Source organism: Petaurus breviceps, unplaced genomic scaffold (genome assembly GCF_028583685.1).
Source record: "Petaurus breviceps papuanus isolate PSGF00001 unplaced genomic scaffold, PetGlider_PUasm1.0 173, whole genome shotgun sequence".
NCBI lineage: Eukaryota > Metazoa > Chordata > Mammalia > Diprotodontia > Petauridae > Petaurus > Petaurus breviceps.
In genome coordinates this window covers 807,415-824,148 of record NW_027185759.1, presented here as the reverse complement: position 1 = coordinate 824,148, position 16,734 = coordinate 807,415, and the positions used below count along the sequence as shown (strand labels likewise).

At 47.0% G+C, this 16,734-nt stretch overlaps 1 protein-coding gene across 1 annotated transcript in view; it reads right to left on the bottom strand.

The window, feature by feature from the left end:
* ANKFY1 (ankyrin repeat and FYVE domain containing 1) overlaps positions 1–16,734 on the bottom strand; it is a 75,229-nt gene that overhangs the window by 31,252 nt on the left and 27,243 nt on the right. Inside the window, exons 4-7 of the mRNA XM_069083255.1 lie at positions 15,982–16,117; positions 5,302–5,425; positions 2,410–2,559; positions 1,989–2,154 (exon numbers count right to left, since the gene is read on the bottom strand). Of these exons, the coding sequence (XP_068939356.1) occupies positions 1,989–2,154; positions 2,410–2,559; positions 5,302–5,425; positions 15,982–16,117 (576 nt within the window). The remainder of the gene's footprint in view (positions 1–1,988; positions 2,155–2,409; positions 2,560–5,301; positions 5,426–15,981; positions 16,118–16,734) is intronic.

The window sequence follows — 16,734 nt, the reverse complement described above, 5'->3', positions numbered from 1 at the left end:
ATGAGAGGGGAGCCATGAGGGTGGAGCAGGACCTGCATGGCCACACACCCCTTCATCCAACAGATCTGACCAATGCACCGGCCCCCCGGCCCCAATGCAGCCCCAGCCCAGAGCGACAGCAGCACCGAGACCAGGGCGTCTGTGATCAGTGCCCAGGAGAGGCCAGGTCCCCTCTCCATCCTGGGACACTGCAATGGGGACAGGTGTTGATGGGAGCTGGGCCACGCACCACCAGTCCAGAGGGGAGCAAGAAGGGGTCCCGCAGTGGAGGTGGTGTGGCCAGGGAGGAAAGCCGTGGGTGACGGGCCAAGGAAGGAGACAGGCCGAGGAAGGAGGGCGTTCAGAAGCCGCCCCTCAGATCTAGGCACAGAGCGGGGTCTCATTCCCATCGTACAGCCCAGCCTGCAGGAAGATGACCGGGGCAGGCGTCCCACACCAAAGGGGAGCCTTCAGTTCTGCCGCTCTGGACCACACTCAGGTCTGAAACCTGCAGAGTTCAGACCAAGGAGGCTGTGATCAGATCAGACTTTGCCCCAGGTCAGACCCCCTGGGAGCACCGAAGGCTTACAGCTGCCCCTGTGACTCTGAGATCCTTGAATGACCTCACACCTGATCAAGCAGCAACAAGACCAGCTCAGACTTTGACTCCAAAAGGGCAGCAGGGCCCTAACGTCAAGTCTAGAATCGGGCTGCAGGCCGGAAGAATCGGCAAACACACAAAGTCTCAACAACATGAAGGGTTACTGTGGTGGCAGCGCAGACACAGAGGAAGGGAAGGGTTCCAAAGCATCCACGGGCAAAGCGCCCTAAACGCCCTGCGAGAGATGAAATGGAAGCGCTAGAGGAAAAACGGGAGAAGCAGCGAGAGCCGAGAAGGAGGAAGGGGGAAGGCATGAGTGTCTGGGTGCAGCAGGCACAGCCCTTGTCCAAGCAGCAGACTGCCCAGAAATCGGGATGGACCAGCTGGGAGCCAGTGACTGTGAGGCAGCAAGAAACTCTAGAACAGCCAAAGGCTGCAGGAGCAGAAGGACATTCTCAGAGCTCACGGCAGAAACGACTGATGTGGAAAACAGACTAAGAAGAAGTTTAAGAGGCCATGACCATGACAAGAACCTCTGGGCTTCCTGTACCAGGATGGCTTGGAAGAAAACTGCCCAGATCCCTGAGAGCCCGCAGGGCATTCCAGTTATTTTCTGAGAGAAGCTCCAGAATGAAAACTCCCTGCAGCGCGCCAGCCCAAGCCCAGAGCTACCAGGTCAGCATCCAGAAAGCACCGACTGGAGCCCTGGGGAGCTCCAGGTAGGACCCCTACAAGGCAGCAGCCACCATGCTCCAGAGGAGAGGGCTGGGAGTGCAGCGTGACCTCCCCAAGGCAAAGGATCCTCTGTGAGAGCCCAGCAAAGCACACCCAGCAGAACTGACCTTGAGTGACCAGAGGACTTGAAAGTATCCCTGGTGAGAAGGAACACGAACACACACACACACACACACACACACACACACACACACACATCTACAAATGTATTTCACTCAATATGGACAGAGCAGGGAAAAGGGAGAAGAGGGGAGGGGGACGTAGAGGAAGGTAGAGATTCCAAGAACTCGCCCAGGGTCACTCAGCTAGGGTCTGAGGCCAGCCTCTGAGCCCAGCGCTCCAGTCACTGTCACCCCACTGATGAGGAGAATTTTCATGTTAAGCCACTGCACACCACAACAGCCGTTGCTCTGACCTAGCACAGGGTTAAGCGGGGCCTCACAGGAGCCCCAAAGCTGAGTCCTAGGGCCATCGCTAACTCCTCCCATGTGGTCTCCCTCTCCACCGGCAGATGTGGAGAACGCAAGCCGCTCGGGCTGCTCTGACAACACTGGTTTTTGTCTACCAGACAAGTCCGTGGTCCACCACCCCCTGACTGCAGAGCTGAAGAGCCCAGGACAGGGCTGGCACTCCTCCCAGGGATGGTGCCGCCTGCCCGCCCGCCCAGTCTCACCTCTTTGGATGGCTTTATGCAGCAGGCTCCACCCGCGCTGGTCCACCATGTCTACATCTGCCCCGTGGCTCACCAGGGTGCTGGCAATGCTTTCCAGTCTTCGAGAAAGGGCGAGATCTAAAGCGAGATCTCCATTGGGATCCAGCTCATTCAGCTTCAAGGGTAGCTATTACAAACAGTTCAGTGGGTGAGCATTCATTCATCAGGGACACGGCACCAATTCCAGGGGCTGGCTCTGCTTCAAAGAAACTTGACCACTCTCGCCTCTAATTCCTTCCGACAGACAGGCTTTACAATCTAAAGTGTGTGTATGTGTATGCATGTGTGCCATCCCGCCCAGCACCAGTTTCCCTGGGGGGCCCTCTGCCCCACCTCCCCCTTCTCGCCTCTGATCCTCAGCTCAGGCACTTGCACTCAGCACCTGGGCATCCATCTCAATGAGGTACAGGAAGACGACATCCTCGCGCTCCAGCCGGATGGCTTTGTGAAGCGGGTGCTGAGTCTTGGACCGGATCATCTGGTACAGCAGCTGGGCACTCAGGCTACTGAAGTCCTCCTTGCTCAGGTCATCCTGTGGGGGGGAACCCATGTGCCTGCTGAAGAGACCCCGATGGCCAGCGCCCTGTTCCTGCCCGGAGACCCTCAAGGCAAGATGCTTCTGATGTCCATAAGCCCAGAGGTAGACTCTGAGGAGAAAGCCTTTTGGACAATTCCGCCCATCCAAAGGCACAGGAACCTACTTGGGGATGGGGTGGGGTGTCTTTCATCCTAGACATTACTCTCACCACCAAGGAAGTGCTGGCTGTTGGATTGGCCATGATGGGAACCTTGGGGAGAAGTGGCCCCTTTGCCTTACAATCTGTGACAGAGGGCAGGTCAGCAAAGGCAGCCTGGGTCCGATGTAAATTCCAAGGGCTTCATCACTTTGCATGCTGTCCAGCTGGACACAGCACCTGCCTCTTCTCCACACACACCCCCCCCCCCAGGAAGCCTAGCACTGCCCTGATTCCCAGGAAGGGGCATAGCTGTCTTGCATGGTGGCCAACTGAAGTGAAAACTGCCACACCCAGACTTCTGGTTCCCTTCCCATGCCATCCAGTCAGACTCTCCTGTTAAGGGGCATGATGTGCCTGTCATTGTGCCCCTTCCAGCTACCCTTCCCCACCCCTTTTCCACTCCTTGCCCTAGGCCACTGCTCCTAGAACAGTCTCATCAGTGGACTGCCCTGTAGACGAACTTGTCATCGCTGTGAGTACCCAAACAGAATTCCCTTCCTGGGCCGCCCCTCCTCTGGCTGGGCTGACTTTCCCAGTAGAATGCAAGCACCATCACAGCCCATGACACACAGTAGGCATTAATAAATGCTTTCTCAGTGATTCCCCCCCAAGCAAATTTAAACCAACCCTCTGGGCTGTCCTTTGCTTCCTTCCCTGCCTTTAGCTCTCCCTTAGCCAGAAAGTAGAAAGTCTCAGGACACAAATTCTAAAGACACAGATAGAAACAATTACAATGAGGATGGAAGGCAGCAGGTTTTTAATGACCCAGATGTAGCTGCACAGGGAGCTCACCTACCAGATGAGACTTTTAAAAGAAGGAGGCCAAGACAGACAATGCAGAAAGACTGTAAAAGAGGGGCAGCTAGGTGGCGCAGTGACTAAAGCGCTGGCCCCGGAGTCAGGAGGATCGGACACTTAACACCCACACAAAAAAACTAGCCGTGTAACCTTGGGCAAGTTACTTAACCCCAACTGTCCTCCAAAAGGCAAAAAAAAAAAAAGACTGTAACAGCAGGACACTGTCCTGTCACATCCCAGGGAACATTTAACAAGCATTTCCTCACACAGCCACCACGACAGGGGTCAGAGGCAGCTACTGTCCCTACTCCCACGGCAGAGACCAGAAAACCAAGGATGAGAAAGGGGGCACCAGAGGAGCTCAGGATGGGAAGGGAAGTGCAAGACAACACAAAGGTTGGGTTCTGTGGCTGAGCAGAAATTCTTTAAGGGAAGAGGCAGATCCAAGTAAGGATGGCCTGGGCGCCCTGCCCTGCCTCTCCCCTGGGGACCTTATCAGTCTCAACTCACTCAACTGGTGGACAATTCCCAGACTGACCCATGGAGCCCTGGCATCACCAACTGCCAATTACGCATGCCAAACAGGACGTCTGATGGGCCTCTCAAAGAAAACCCATTCCCTTCCCCCCAAACTATACTGCCTTTTCTGAGGTTCCCCATTGCTCGTAGTCACCAAAACTCTCTTTCCAGCTCTTCCCATCTCTACCAGCTGTCTCCTACTGCAGCTGCCACTCGAGCAGACATCCTCATCCTCTCTCATCCATGCCTCTCAGCTCTCCACTCCCCTCCCCCTCAACTCAGGGTGCAAAGAACTCTCCCAAAGTGCTGCTGCTCTCCTAGTCAAAAGACTCCATTGACTGCTGGCCATCAAATGCCCTTCAAAGTCTGCCCCCAACCAACCTTCCCAGGCTTATTCTATGTGAGTGTATGTGTTCTTACATACAAAGTTTTATATGTACATAAATATGTATGAAATAGTTTTATACATTTTATAACTATAAATAGAGAAGCTGTGTCTATGTGTAAAGATGTGGGTGTAGGTGTGTATCTATTATAAATGTGCATGTGTATATATTTATGGTTAGGGTTAAATGCATATGCATATATAAAAGCTCCCCTTCCCACACCCTAAGGCCAACACTCCACATGTCTCCACAGAGCTGGCCCTCTCCCCGTACCTCCCTCAGTCATTAAGCAACTGGGTTAAACACAAGGGATACAAATGCAAACAAAATGCTGATAGTCCCTGCCCTCAAGGAGCTTACAGCCAAAGGAGGGAGACCACACAAAAGGAAGCCAAAAAGAGAGGGAGGTGGGGCATGGGGGAGGGGGAAGGCCCTTAGCAGGAGACAGAGTAGAAGATGATGACTCTCCTGAAAGAAGCTGGGGATTACAAATCTATAGAAGGCCTCAGGAGAAGCCTCATCTTGACTCAGGGTCATTTTTCTCCCCGCTAAACCTGGGCTTAAGCACCAAGTGAACCCTGCATCACAGTGGCTCCGCAGGCCACACTAACTCTGACAAGCACCCTGCCCAGAACATCTCCTACCACAAGAGGAATGCCCAGATGACAGGAAGGGACAGTTGTGAGAGCCCCTTTGGTACCTAGGCCCAAAGTGCTTAACAAAGGCTCTTCCTTCCTCCACTCCTAGACAGAAGGAGCTGCCTGTTCACCGCCACCCCTGCCCCACCGGCCTCCCAAAGCACCACACAAAGGAGAAAGGGGAAGCAGAACTCACCCAGTGGCTGGCAATGATTTCTGCACAATAGTTCATCAAAGTGGCAGCATTCAATTCCTCTGCAGTTTGGTAGAAGCGGATGCAATTCCTCACATTTACTAAGGACATGACTCCTTTCTCACACCTAGGCAGAGAAGAAGCAGGCATTTGATCACAGAGCCAGCATGCTAGGCCATGGGGATGAGCTATCAGCCTTGTGGTGACGGTGGAGCCTCGGTGAAGCAGTCGTCCACCATTCACCACTGTCTTAGAGAGCGCTAGAGATGCTAGCTATGGGAACAAGTTAGGAAAAAGAAGGTGAAGGACTAAGAGAGGCGAAAAGAAGCAATTCTGGCTATAATCCAGAAAACCGGCAGGGAGAGCCAGAAAGGGAAACTGCACTTAAAATAACTACAGACTGCGTAAAACGCTTGGGAGTCTATAGACCAAGAAATACATACAATTCCAAAACGTTCTTTTTATTTAAAAAATATTCTTATTGATTTCTTTAAATATTTCCTAATTATATGTAAAAAGCTTTAACAATCTTTTTTCAAAAAGAATTTTGAGTTCCAAATTCTCTCCCTCTTTCCCAATCTTCCCTTGGAAGCAATTTGATGTTGATTATACATGAGAGGTCATGCAAAACATTTCCATATTAGCCATGCTGCAAAACAAAATGAAATAATAAAAATAAAGTTTTTAAAAACCATACTTCCATCTGTACTGAGTCCCTCAGTCATGGGTCCTTTGTCCCTGTCTTAATCACTTATTGTTATGACACTGCTGTCGCTCTCCACGATGCTGTCCTGGTCCTGCCCACTGCTCTCTGAATCAGTTCATGGAGGTCTTCCCAGGCTTTCCCTAAGTTCACCTGCTCGTCATTTCTGACAGCACAACAGTATTCCATCACAATCATATACCACAACTTGTTCAGTCATTCCCAATTAATGGGTATCCCCTAATTCCCAGTTCTTTGCCGCCACAAATACTTCTGTACATGTGGGTCCTTTTCCCTGTCCTTTGACTCCTTTGGGACACAGCCCTAGTAGCGGCACTGCTCCGTCCAAGCGCGTGTAGTTTCACAGCCCTTTGGGTGTAGGTCCAAACTGCTCTTCAGAATGGCTGTCCACACCACAACTCCACCAGCAGTGCACTAGTGTCCCAATTTTCCCACATGCCTTCCGGTATTTGTCTTTTTCCTTTTCTGTCGCATTAGCCAATCTAATAGGTCTGAAAGGGCATCTCAGAATTGTTTTAATTTGCATTTCTCTAGTCAATAGACATTTAGAGCATTTTTTTATGTGACGATTAACTCTTGATATTTTTCTTCTGAAAACTGTCTATTCATAGCCTTTGACCCTTTACCAACTGTAGAATGGCTCTTTTATAAATTTGGCTCAGTTTCCTATGTAGTTGAGAAATGAAGCCTTTATTGAAGAAACTTGCTGCAAAACGTTTTTCTCACTTCATGTATTTCTTATAATTTTTGGCTGCATTAATTTTGTTTGTGCAAAAGCCTTTTAAATTTGTGTAATCAAAATTATCTATTTTACTTTCCAAAATCCCCTCCATCTCTTGTTTTGTCATAAACTCTTTGTGTTATGTTGCTGTAATCTCCTTGTGAGAATTTTATTTACATTTTTTACATATATACTAAGAAAATAAATCTACAGTTTTCTTTCTGCTTTTGTTTTCCTTGGTTTAGGTATCAAAATTATATTTGTGTCATAAAATGAATTTGGTAGGACTCCTCTTTCTTTACCTGTTTTTTCAAATAGTCTGTATAGTACTAGGATTAACTTTTTCTTAAATGTTTGGCAGAATTCACTTCTGAATCTATCTGGTCCTGGGGATGTTTGTTTGTTTATTTGTTTTACGGAGTTCATTAATGGCAAGTTCAATTTCTTTTTCTAAGATCAGGTTATTTAAGTATTCGATTTCATCTTCTATTATTCTGGGCAGTTTATATTTTGTAGATATACAACATTTCACTTAGATTGTCATGTATATAATTGGGCAAAATAAATCCTAATAATTGTGTGAATTTCAACTTTCATTGATTGTATATTGCATTTACTCTTTTCCTTTTTGACATTAGCAATGTCATTTTCTTCTTTTTTTTTTTAAAGAAAATTAACAATGGCTTATCCTATTTTGTTTTGTTTTTTTTTCATAAATCAGCTCCTAGTTTTATTTATTAGTTAAATATTGCTTTGCTTGTTGTTGTTTTTTTTTTTTACTTTCAATTTTACTAATCTCTCCTTTGGTTCTCAAGATGTTCATTTTGGTGTTTCACTGGGAATTTTTAATTTGTTCTAGTTTTTTACATGCACAATTCATTGATATGCTCTTTCTTTCTTTTACTGTCATATGCATTTAGAGATACAGATGTTCCCCTAACTACTGCCTTGGCTGCCTTCCACAAATTTTGGAATGTTGTCTCACCATTGTCATTCTCTTTAATGAAACTATTGTTTCTATGATTTGTTCTTTGACCCACTCATTCTTTAGAGTTAGATTATTTAGTTTCCAATTAGCTTTTAATCTATGCTTTCACTGGCCTTTATTAAATGTAATTTTATTGCATTACAGTGTGAAAAGGAGGCATTTAATACTGCTTTTTAGCATTTGGTTATTAGGTTTTTATGCCTAATACACAGTCAATTTTTGTGAAGGTACAATGTACAGGTGAGTATACTCCTTTCTCTTCCCATTCAATTTTCTCCAGATTCTCTAAGATTCCATTCATCTTCTTGACTTCTCTCTTACTTATTTAATGGTTAGATTTGTCTAGCTCTGAGAGGGGAAATTTGAGGTCCTCCACTAGTAAACTTTTACTATCTGTTTTCTTCTCTAACTCATTTAACTTTTCCTTTAAGCATCTAGATGTTGTGCTATTTGGTGTATAGATGCTGAGTATTGATATTACTTTATTGTTCATGGTTTTTCTTAGCATGATGTAGATTCCCTGATTACCCTCTTTTAATCAGCTCTATTTCTGCTTTTGTTTGTCCGAGATCAGGATTCCTATCCTTGCCTTTTTTACTTCAGCCTGATACATATTAGATTCTGCTCCAGCCCTTTATTTTAATTCTGTGCGTCTTTTTCTTTCAAGCATGTCTCTTGTACACAGCACATTGTTGGACTCTGGTTTCTTATTGTGAGAGATAACAAAGGGTTAAGTTTCCACAGGCCCCAGAATGAGGTAATGAAACTGAAAGGAAACAACACTTCCCATTCCCCTCCAAATCTGATGTGCACAGGTGCACAAGTAAGGGACTGAAGGATGTTTCCTTCTGACGGGGTAATGAAGGACTGAGATTGCTTTGCACCGATTAGCTTGAGATTGTGGGCCTACCTCACTGACCAACGGTGAGACTGGACAGGGGAGTGGGCCAGGTGAGGATCCCCCAATTTGCACTCCCTGGCTCACTCCCCTTGAGCAAACAGGGCTGTGCCCTTTCTCACGAGAAAGAACCAAGGCCAGATTCCAGACTTACCCTATGTCATCCATTCTGCTATCTCCTTTATCTCTTTCACATTCAGTCGTGATCAGTAATTGTGCATTTTCCTCTACCCTATATTCTTCCTTCTCTTTTTATTTGGTCCCTCCTCTTAGTTTGTTTGGCTTCTGATCACTGCCTTCTTCTATCTGCCCTCCCATCTTTCTCTGATCCTCTTCCCCTCCTATTACCAATTTGGTTTGGATATTCAGGCACTGCCCACCCTGACACCACTGCCCCCTTCACTGTAAAAGCTCCTCTTCGCAGTCTAATTTATTTGAAAGAATTTCCCCCCTCTTTTCTCTCCCTTCTCTCTTCTCCAGGGTATACCTCATTTTTTCATCATCCCAAAATAAAGGACTCACTTCCACATCCTCTTTCTGTGTAGAATCCTCCAAATTGTCCTCATAATGATAGTTATTAGAAGACACGTGTATCACCTTCCCATGGTGGAAGACAAACAGTTTGACCTTATTGAGTCCCTTAGGATTTTTCTTTCATGTTTATCTTTTCATGTTTCTCTTGAGTCATATATTTGAAAGTCAGATTTTCTATTCAGCTCTGGTCTTTCCATCAGGAAGGTTTGAAAGTTCTCTATCCCATTACATATCCATTTTTCTTCCCTTGAAGGATTTTTCTTAGTTTTGCTGGGTAAGTTATCCTTAGTTGTAATCCAACTCCTTTGCCTTCTGGAATATCCTATTCCAAGCCTTCTGCTCCTTTAAGGTGGTAGCTGCTAGATCTTTTGTGATCTTTCCTGTGGCTCCATCATATCTGAATGATTGCTTTCTGGAAGTCTAAAGTATTTTCTCTTTTAGCTGGGAGCTCTGGAATTTGGCTATAATGTTCCCAGGAGTTTTTATTTTGAGATCTCCTTCAGGTGCTAATTGGTGAATTCTTTCAATTTCTGTTTTACCTTCTGGTTCTAGGATATCAGAGCAGTTTTCTTTGATAATTTCTTGAAATATGATGTCTAGGTTTTTTCTTTGATCACGGCTGACAGTCTAATAATTCCTAAATTATTTCTCTTTGATTTGTTTTCCAGGTCAGTTGTTTTTCCAATAAGATATTTCACATTTTCTTCTATTTTTTCATTCTTTTGACTTTGCTTTATTGTTTCTTAATGTCTCATGCAGCAATTAGCTTCCATTTGCCCAATTCTAATTTTTAAGGAATTATTTTGTTGAGTGAGCTTTTGTACCTCTTTTTCCATTTGGTCAATTCTGCTTTTTAAAGAGTTATTTCTCTACCAAACTGTTAATGGTCTTTTCATAATTTTTTTTGCACTGTTCTCATTTCTTCCTCCAATTTTACCACTCAATTTTATTTTGAAAATAAGTTTTTCATTTCATCTAAGAATTCTTATTGAGCTTATAGAGAATTCACATGTTTTAGGCTTTGCTCACACTACTTCGTCATTGTTGTCTTCTGAGTTTGTGTCTTGGTCTTCTCTGTCACCACAGTTCATTTTACGGTCAGGGGTTTTGGTTGCTGTAACCCATTTCTTGACTTTAACTTTCTCAAGAGGATTCTTCTGGGAAGATGGCAGAGTAAGTTAGAAAATCTGAAGCTCTCAAGATTTTCCTCCACAAAAGAGATAAACTAGCACCTCAGGTCAAACATAGAGCAGTGAAATTAAATATGAGTAGGGAAAGAACAGGGGTCCTCCTGGAACATCGGGGAAGATCTGAAGGAAAAGTCCAGGAGGAGGTTTCCCTCACGGTAAAGAAAACACCTCCGGGCTAGGTACCACTTAAACAACAAGCAGCAAGCCTTGGCCTTAGCCACAGGAACTTTTACCCTCAGGACAGTGAGGGGAATTGGGCATCTGGGCTAGGGAAGATTACAGGGAACCTCTGCTGACAAGGAAGGCCAGACCCAGCTGCCGTGCCCAGATATGGTAGAGGGAGAAGGAACCAGCACAGGCCCAGTGAGTTCAGAAGCAGTGGGGCTGGATGCCACTGGCTGTGGGCACTTACAGGAAGCTGGAGGTCCTGCTTTGAGTTCAAGGTCAGAGGGGAGAACTGAAGAGGTTCTGAGGCCTGAGGCACCATACCCCATAGCCCAGGACTAGAGGTAATTATAAAAGCTAAACTATTTACATACCTCCCCCCACCCAAAAAAAAGGCACAGGCAAAGGAGAAAGAATCTAATCACAGAGCACTACTATGGGAATAGAGAAAACCAGGGCTTGTCTTCAGAGGAGGATACTGAAGCAAAAAAACCCTCTTCTACTACAAAGGGTAACATCAAATGGTCGTCTGCCTAAAAAGAACTCATTGTAGAACTTAAAAAAGATTTTAGAAATCAAATGAGAGAGACTGAGGAAAAACTAAAAAGAAAAATAAGAAGATTATGAAAAGAAAGTCAACCAATTAGAAAAGGAGCTCCAGAATCTTAAGAAAATGACTCCCTGACAATCAGGATTGAGCAAGAGGAAGTCAGCAAAGTTATAAAAGATCAAGAAATCAAAAAGGAAAATAAAAAGAATGAAAAAACAGAACAGAATATGAAACATCTCACAAGAAAAGCAACTGATCAAGAAGAGAAAACATAAGAATAATCAGACTACCTGAAATTTATAATCAAAAAAGAATCTTGATATAATAATGCAAGGCAGATTTAAAGAAAAATGTTCTGAATCATTAAAGCATGAGGGGAAAGTAGAAATGGAAAAAATCTGCCAATCACCATCTGAAAGAGATCCTATGAGGAAAACTCACAGGAATATTATAGTTAAATTCCAAAACCCCAAGCTCAAGGACAAAATATTACAAGCAACAAGGAAACAAAACCCAATTTATAAATGGTGGTACCACAATTAGAATCACACAAGACTTAGCAGTGGTAACCCTAAAAGATAGCAGGTCTTAGAACACTATATATGGAAGAGCAAAAGAATTGGGCTTTTGGTCGAAAATATCATATCCAACAGGGCTAAGTATAATTCTGAATGAAAAAAAAAAAACATGAACATTTAATGAACTGTCAGACTTTCAAGACTTTGTTTAAAAAAAAAATGAAAACCTGAACTTCATAGAAGATCTGATATACAACAGCCAAGGCAAATATAAGGTACATTCCAATGACCAATTACAAGGCACTCAATAAGGATAGATAAGACCTATGTCTAAGATTGTTCTCCGTAATTAGGCAGCTTATAAGAAAGACTGGGGCAGACCTGAGCATAACATGACTTCAAAAGAGTAATGACCTTCTATAAATGAGGCATGAGAAGAAGAGCCCACGGAGAAATCGGAGGGGACTGTCAGCTCTGGAAGCCTGCTTCCACTGGGAGTGGGTTCAAGAGGGAAAAGGGCATATGCATCTAGAGTAGCCTGAAAGGGGAGAGGATAAAGGAGGGCTCTACAGAGGGTGCTCCGATTCGTGGGAATGAGAGGGTACAGAGGGGCTGTGGAGGTGGGTAAGTGAAGTCATAGGAGGGCAAGGTAGGGAGCAGAAATAAAATAGAGGAGTCAGGAGAGAGGAAAAGAGATGCAGACAAACAAAAGTAAAGATCAGGAGCAGAGTCTCTTAGGGAAAGTCTGTGCTTATATATGTATGCACGTGTACACATGTATCTATATATAAGTATATCCCTGCTTACTTGTAGCCTGGTGGGAAGAGAGGGTGGAAGGGGGAAAAGAGAACAAAGTAAAATGCGTACAGTGGAGAACAAGAGAAAACCTACAAGGAAGCAAAGATGGACAGTTTGGCAGTATCTAATATATAGGCTTTCTTGAACTAGTTTGGTTTTTTTTTGGAGGGCAATAGTGACTTGCCCAAGGTCACACGGCTACTAAGTGTGTCAAGTGTCTGAGGCAAGATTTGAACTCAGGTCCTCCTGACTCCAGGGCCAGTGCCACCCAGCCGCCCCTAGGCTTTCATGAAATGGGAAGCTATGGCTATATATTCCGAATCTCCTCCCATGCTCTGCTGTGCACACGACGTGGTTTTTTTTTCCCTTTTCTTATTTTATATATCAGTCTATGACACGTATCTTTTTCTTTTCCTATTACGTATTTAAGCTTTAGTATTTGTCTAAAATTAAGAAATGGGGGGGAAGAGTCGGCTTCTACTCCTGGGTGAAGCACATGAGCAAGAATTGCCCTGAGCTTCAGGCTTTCTTGCACGGCTGTTTCCAGTGTTTCCAAAGCAGCGTGAACCAGGGACAGGTGTGGTCACCGCTCTTCTGGTCCTTACCTAGGACGGGCTCCTGGTCCCCTGGAATTGGAATGGATACCTTGGGCTCCTTAGGGCCCCTCTTCCCTCGGTTCCTCAGGGTCCCTGGTCCCTGGAAAGGACATTGCCCTCCCTCCTGACTGAAGGCACTCCTCTCTGCCCTTCAACGATGACCCTGACGTGGGCATAGGCAGTGGAGGGTACCCTGTGATCTCTCTGAGCCCTAGGCGTCTCTGCTGCTCCCGCCTCTCCCCCCTCATCCGAGTGCTGGTGCTTGGTCCACGCAGGCTCTAGGCCAGCCTCCTTCCCAGGGCCATGCATTTTTCTTTCCTACTTCCTATGTCATCCCTTTGACTTACTGGTGGCTCTGACGCTCCAGAATTTGGTCTGAGGATTTATTCTCAAGTTGTTTGGAACAGAATGTGAGGAAAGCTTAGCTTTCTCCACTCTGCCATTTTGGCTCCCCCACAACTAAAGATGGAACTAAATAACTGGTGAATACGAACTGCCCATAGGAGGGGACACGCCAATAGAATGAAAATGACAATACTACCTAAATTAATCTACCTAAGGTCAACGCCAAAACTACACGCCAGAAAATTATCTGAGAGAACTAGAAAACATAATGGGGCAGCGAGGTGATGCAATGCTGGGCTTGGAGTGAGGAAGATCTGAGTTCAAATCTAGCTTCAGACACTTATTAGCTGGATGACCCTGGGCAAGTCACTTCACTCTGTTTGCCTCAGTTTCCCCATCTATAAATTGAACCAGAGAAGGAAATGGCAAACTACACCAGTATCTCTGCCAAGAAAACCCCAAATGGGAGGCCACAGAGCGTCAGACACGACTGAACAACAGAAAACATAAGATGCCCTAATCACCAATGATTAGAGAAATGCAATTTAAAGCAACTCTCTGCAGGTCCACCCCAACGCCCCCAACCACCTGGCAAAGTCCACCAAAGAGGACAGTGACCAGCGCTGTGGGGACTGCAGGAAAACAGGGTCATTTGCTGACTGTCAGTGGAGCTGGGGATTGGCCAAGTTCTTGAAAGCAATCTGAAGCCGTGCCCCTAAGAAAGGCCTCCCTTCTACCCCCAAAGGGACCCACACGTACAAACACACTGATGGCATCTCTTTCCATGAGGGCACCAAACACAGAGAATGGCACAAGATCGATGGAGCATCTCTGAAAACTGGTAGGGACTGATGCAGAAGGAAGCAAGGAGAGCCGGTGAACAGCTTACACTGGGAAGCTGGGGGTGCCACAGTGCACAGAGTGCTGGGAGGCCCGAATTCAAATCCAGCCTCAGATACTTCACCTCTGACTGCCTCAGTTTCCTCAACTGTAAAATGGGGATCTATGTCCCAGACCTGTTGGGAAGGACATCTTATAACTCAGTGATGTTTGTCAAGGGCACAGCACAGTGTCCCTTGTTCTCTATGACAACAGCATACCAGAGGAAAAGGGACTCTGTGAGATGCATGAACACTGGCTGGATCAATGACCAAGAACCATCCCCGCCTCCTGACCAAGAAGCAGCCAGGGGACCCTGGGGGAGCTGAGCGAGGAGGAAGGAAAAAGAAACCTTTCTCATTTTGAAAAAATAAAAAGATCAGGCCAAGTAATGATGGGTGGCCAGAACAGGAGCGCAGAGCTCCGACTGTTAGCCCAAAGCCTCATTCGCTCCTCCGACAGCAGAAGGCCAGGCTCATGTTCTCCTTACACGTCACTCGTGCCAAATGACTGCTCTGCTGTCCCAACTACGTCCAGAGGGAGGCCACAGAGAATCGGGGAGCGGGGCACTCCCGGCGGCATCGTTCTCTGACATCCCGGCCGAGGGGCCTTCCAGACTCTGCTCGCACACCGGTCTGGCCCGTCCCACCCGCTGCCCACGTGGCGCTGGGACAGTTCTCCGGCTCAGGAGGTTTTCCTGTTAGTTCAGACTCCACGTCCCAGAAACACCTTTGACTAACTCAGTGTGTCCTTCCTGCATCTCCCCTTCTTCTCTGCTTCTCAGGGAATCCTTCCAGAGTCCCAGGCCCTTCACCCCAGAGTACCCTCTCAGCAGACACTTGCCCAGGTACCAAGCCTCATTGTTTATGCAGCTCTCACCCCCAGAATGCAGACCCCGGGTACGTCTGCCACCACGCCGTCAGCAGCTTCCTACTAGGTCCCCTTGCCACCAGTCTAGCCAAGTCCCAGTAGGGCTACAGAAGGGCAGATCTGACCAGGTCACTCCTCTACTGCACTGCCCTCAGGGACTCCCTCCTGCTTGTAGGAAAAGTGAGTGACTTTTTGAGCCCTCTTCCTGGCCTCTTCCTCCACTTCTGAGTCCTCTCCCTTTTACATGCAGCTCAGGCCCCACCTTCTTTGACCAGGGAGTGGTGCCTCACAGAGACCTGACTGATTCAGGTGACGCTGGTGGTGTGCACCACCATTTGAACCCAGTCCAGCAGTGCTAAGCAGAAAGCCAGTCAGACCCAGGGAGGGACACAAGGAAGGGAAGGGGTATTCTCCAGCCGGTAATCTGGAAGCTGCCTCGGTGCTGGCCAAGCAGCAGCTACCATTTCCACGCTCCCCCGTTGGCATCCTCCAGACTATGTGACTTACGGGCACACAGGGACGTGGGACCGCCCTTCTCAGCTCTCCCTGCTGCTGACCGACTTAACGAACTTCTAGATGACTCTGCTCTCAGCTGACAAGAAGAAAGAAAAACTGTAGCAACAGAGCAGGGAGCAGATGAAAGCATGGAGGGGGCACGACAAGCAGGGCTCTCTCGCTCCCATCTGGTCACACTAGGCATCGATTTCTTAGAGAAGAATGAATTCAAGAATGGACGCTCACTACTGATAGACACTACCTCTTTCTGATCTCTGTGCACTGCAATGCTCACGTGTTGCTTGTGTGCTCGCACCAAGTTCACAGGAAAAAAGAGAAAAAGCCATGACCTCCAACACTCCTGGCCAGGCTTCCCTGGCCACCACTGGGCCTCGGGGCCCCTGGGACTCACCTTTCGCGCAGGAGCTGCAGCTGGAAGCGGTTTGCCAGCCTCATCAGTTCCGTTAAGAAGACATCATCTTCCTTGAGCTCCAAGTCATCGGTGTAGACCCAGCGAAGCAAGGCCATCGTTACCTCGGGGTTAGCATCTGGGTAAGAAAAAGGAACTCGTGAAACCAAGCAGACCGGAAGCCCGGCCTTGGACACTTGGGGGTGGTGTGACTCTGGGCAAGTCCCATCACCCAGCCCCTCTCCACAGAATGCTTGCTGAACACTTGGCTCTTCTGGATGGAGGGGCACGTAAGGGTGAGGACAAGAACACTTGCTTCTTGGGCTTGTTGGAGATTCAGATGAGAAAACAGCTGTAAAGCATTCAACTCTGTGCCTAGCATGCAGTGGGTGCTTAATGAATGCTTACTGCTTTCCCTCTTTCTTCCATTTTACATATGAGGACACTGAGGAAATCATCAGTGAAGTCCAGGGTCACAGAGCCAGTCAGCATCTGAGGCAGGATGCAAACTGGGGCTTTCCTGACTCCAAGCTGGGCCCCTGGCTGCCAGAGAAACAAGCATCATTCTTTCCACACATCCCTGCCTCTCAAGAGAAACCAATCCCTCCTCTTCAGGCAAATGACATCCCAGACTTTTGGGGAGATGTCAGTCTGAGAGGTGCCAAGGGGCTAGGAGCCAGCCTAGCTTCAAGCCCTCCCAGCCAGGCCACAGGCCAAGATGTCTGCCCAGCCAGTGGGCATTCCCATCCCCGCCCC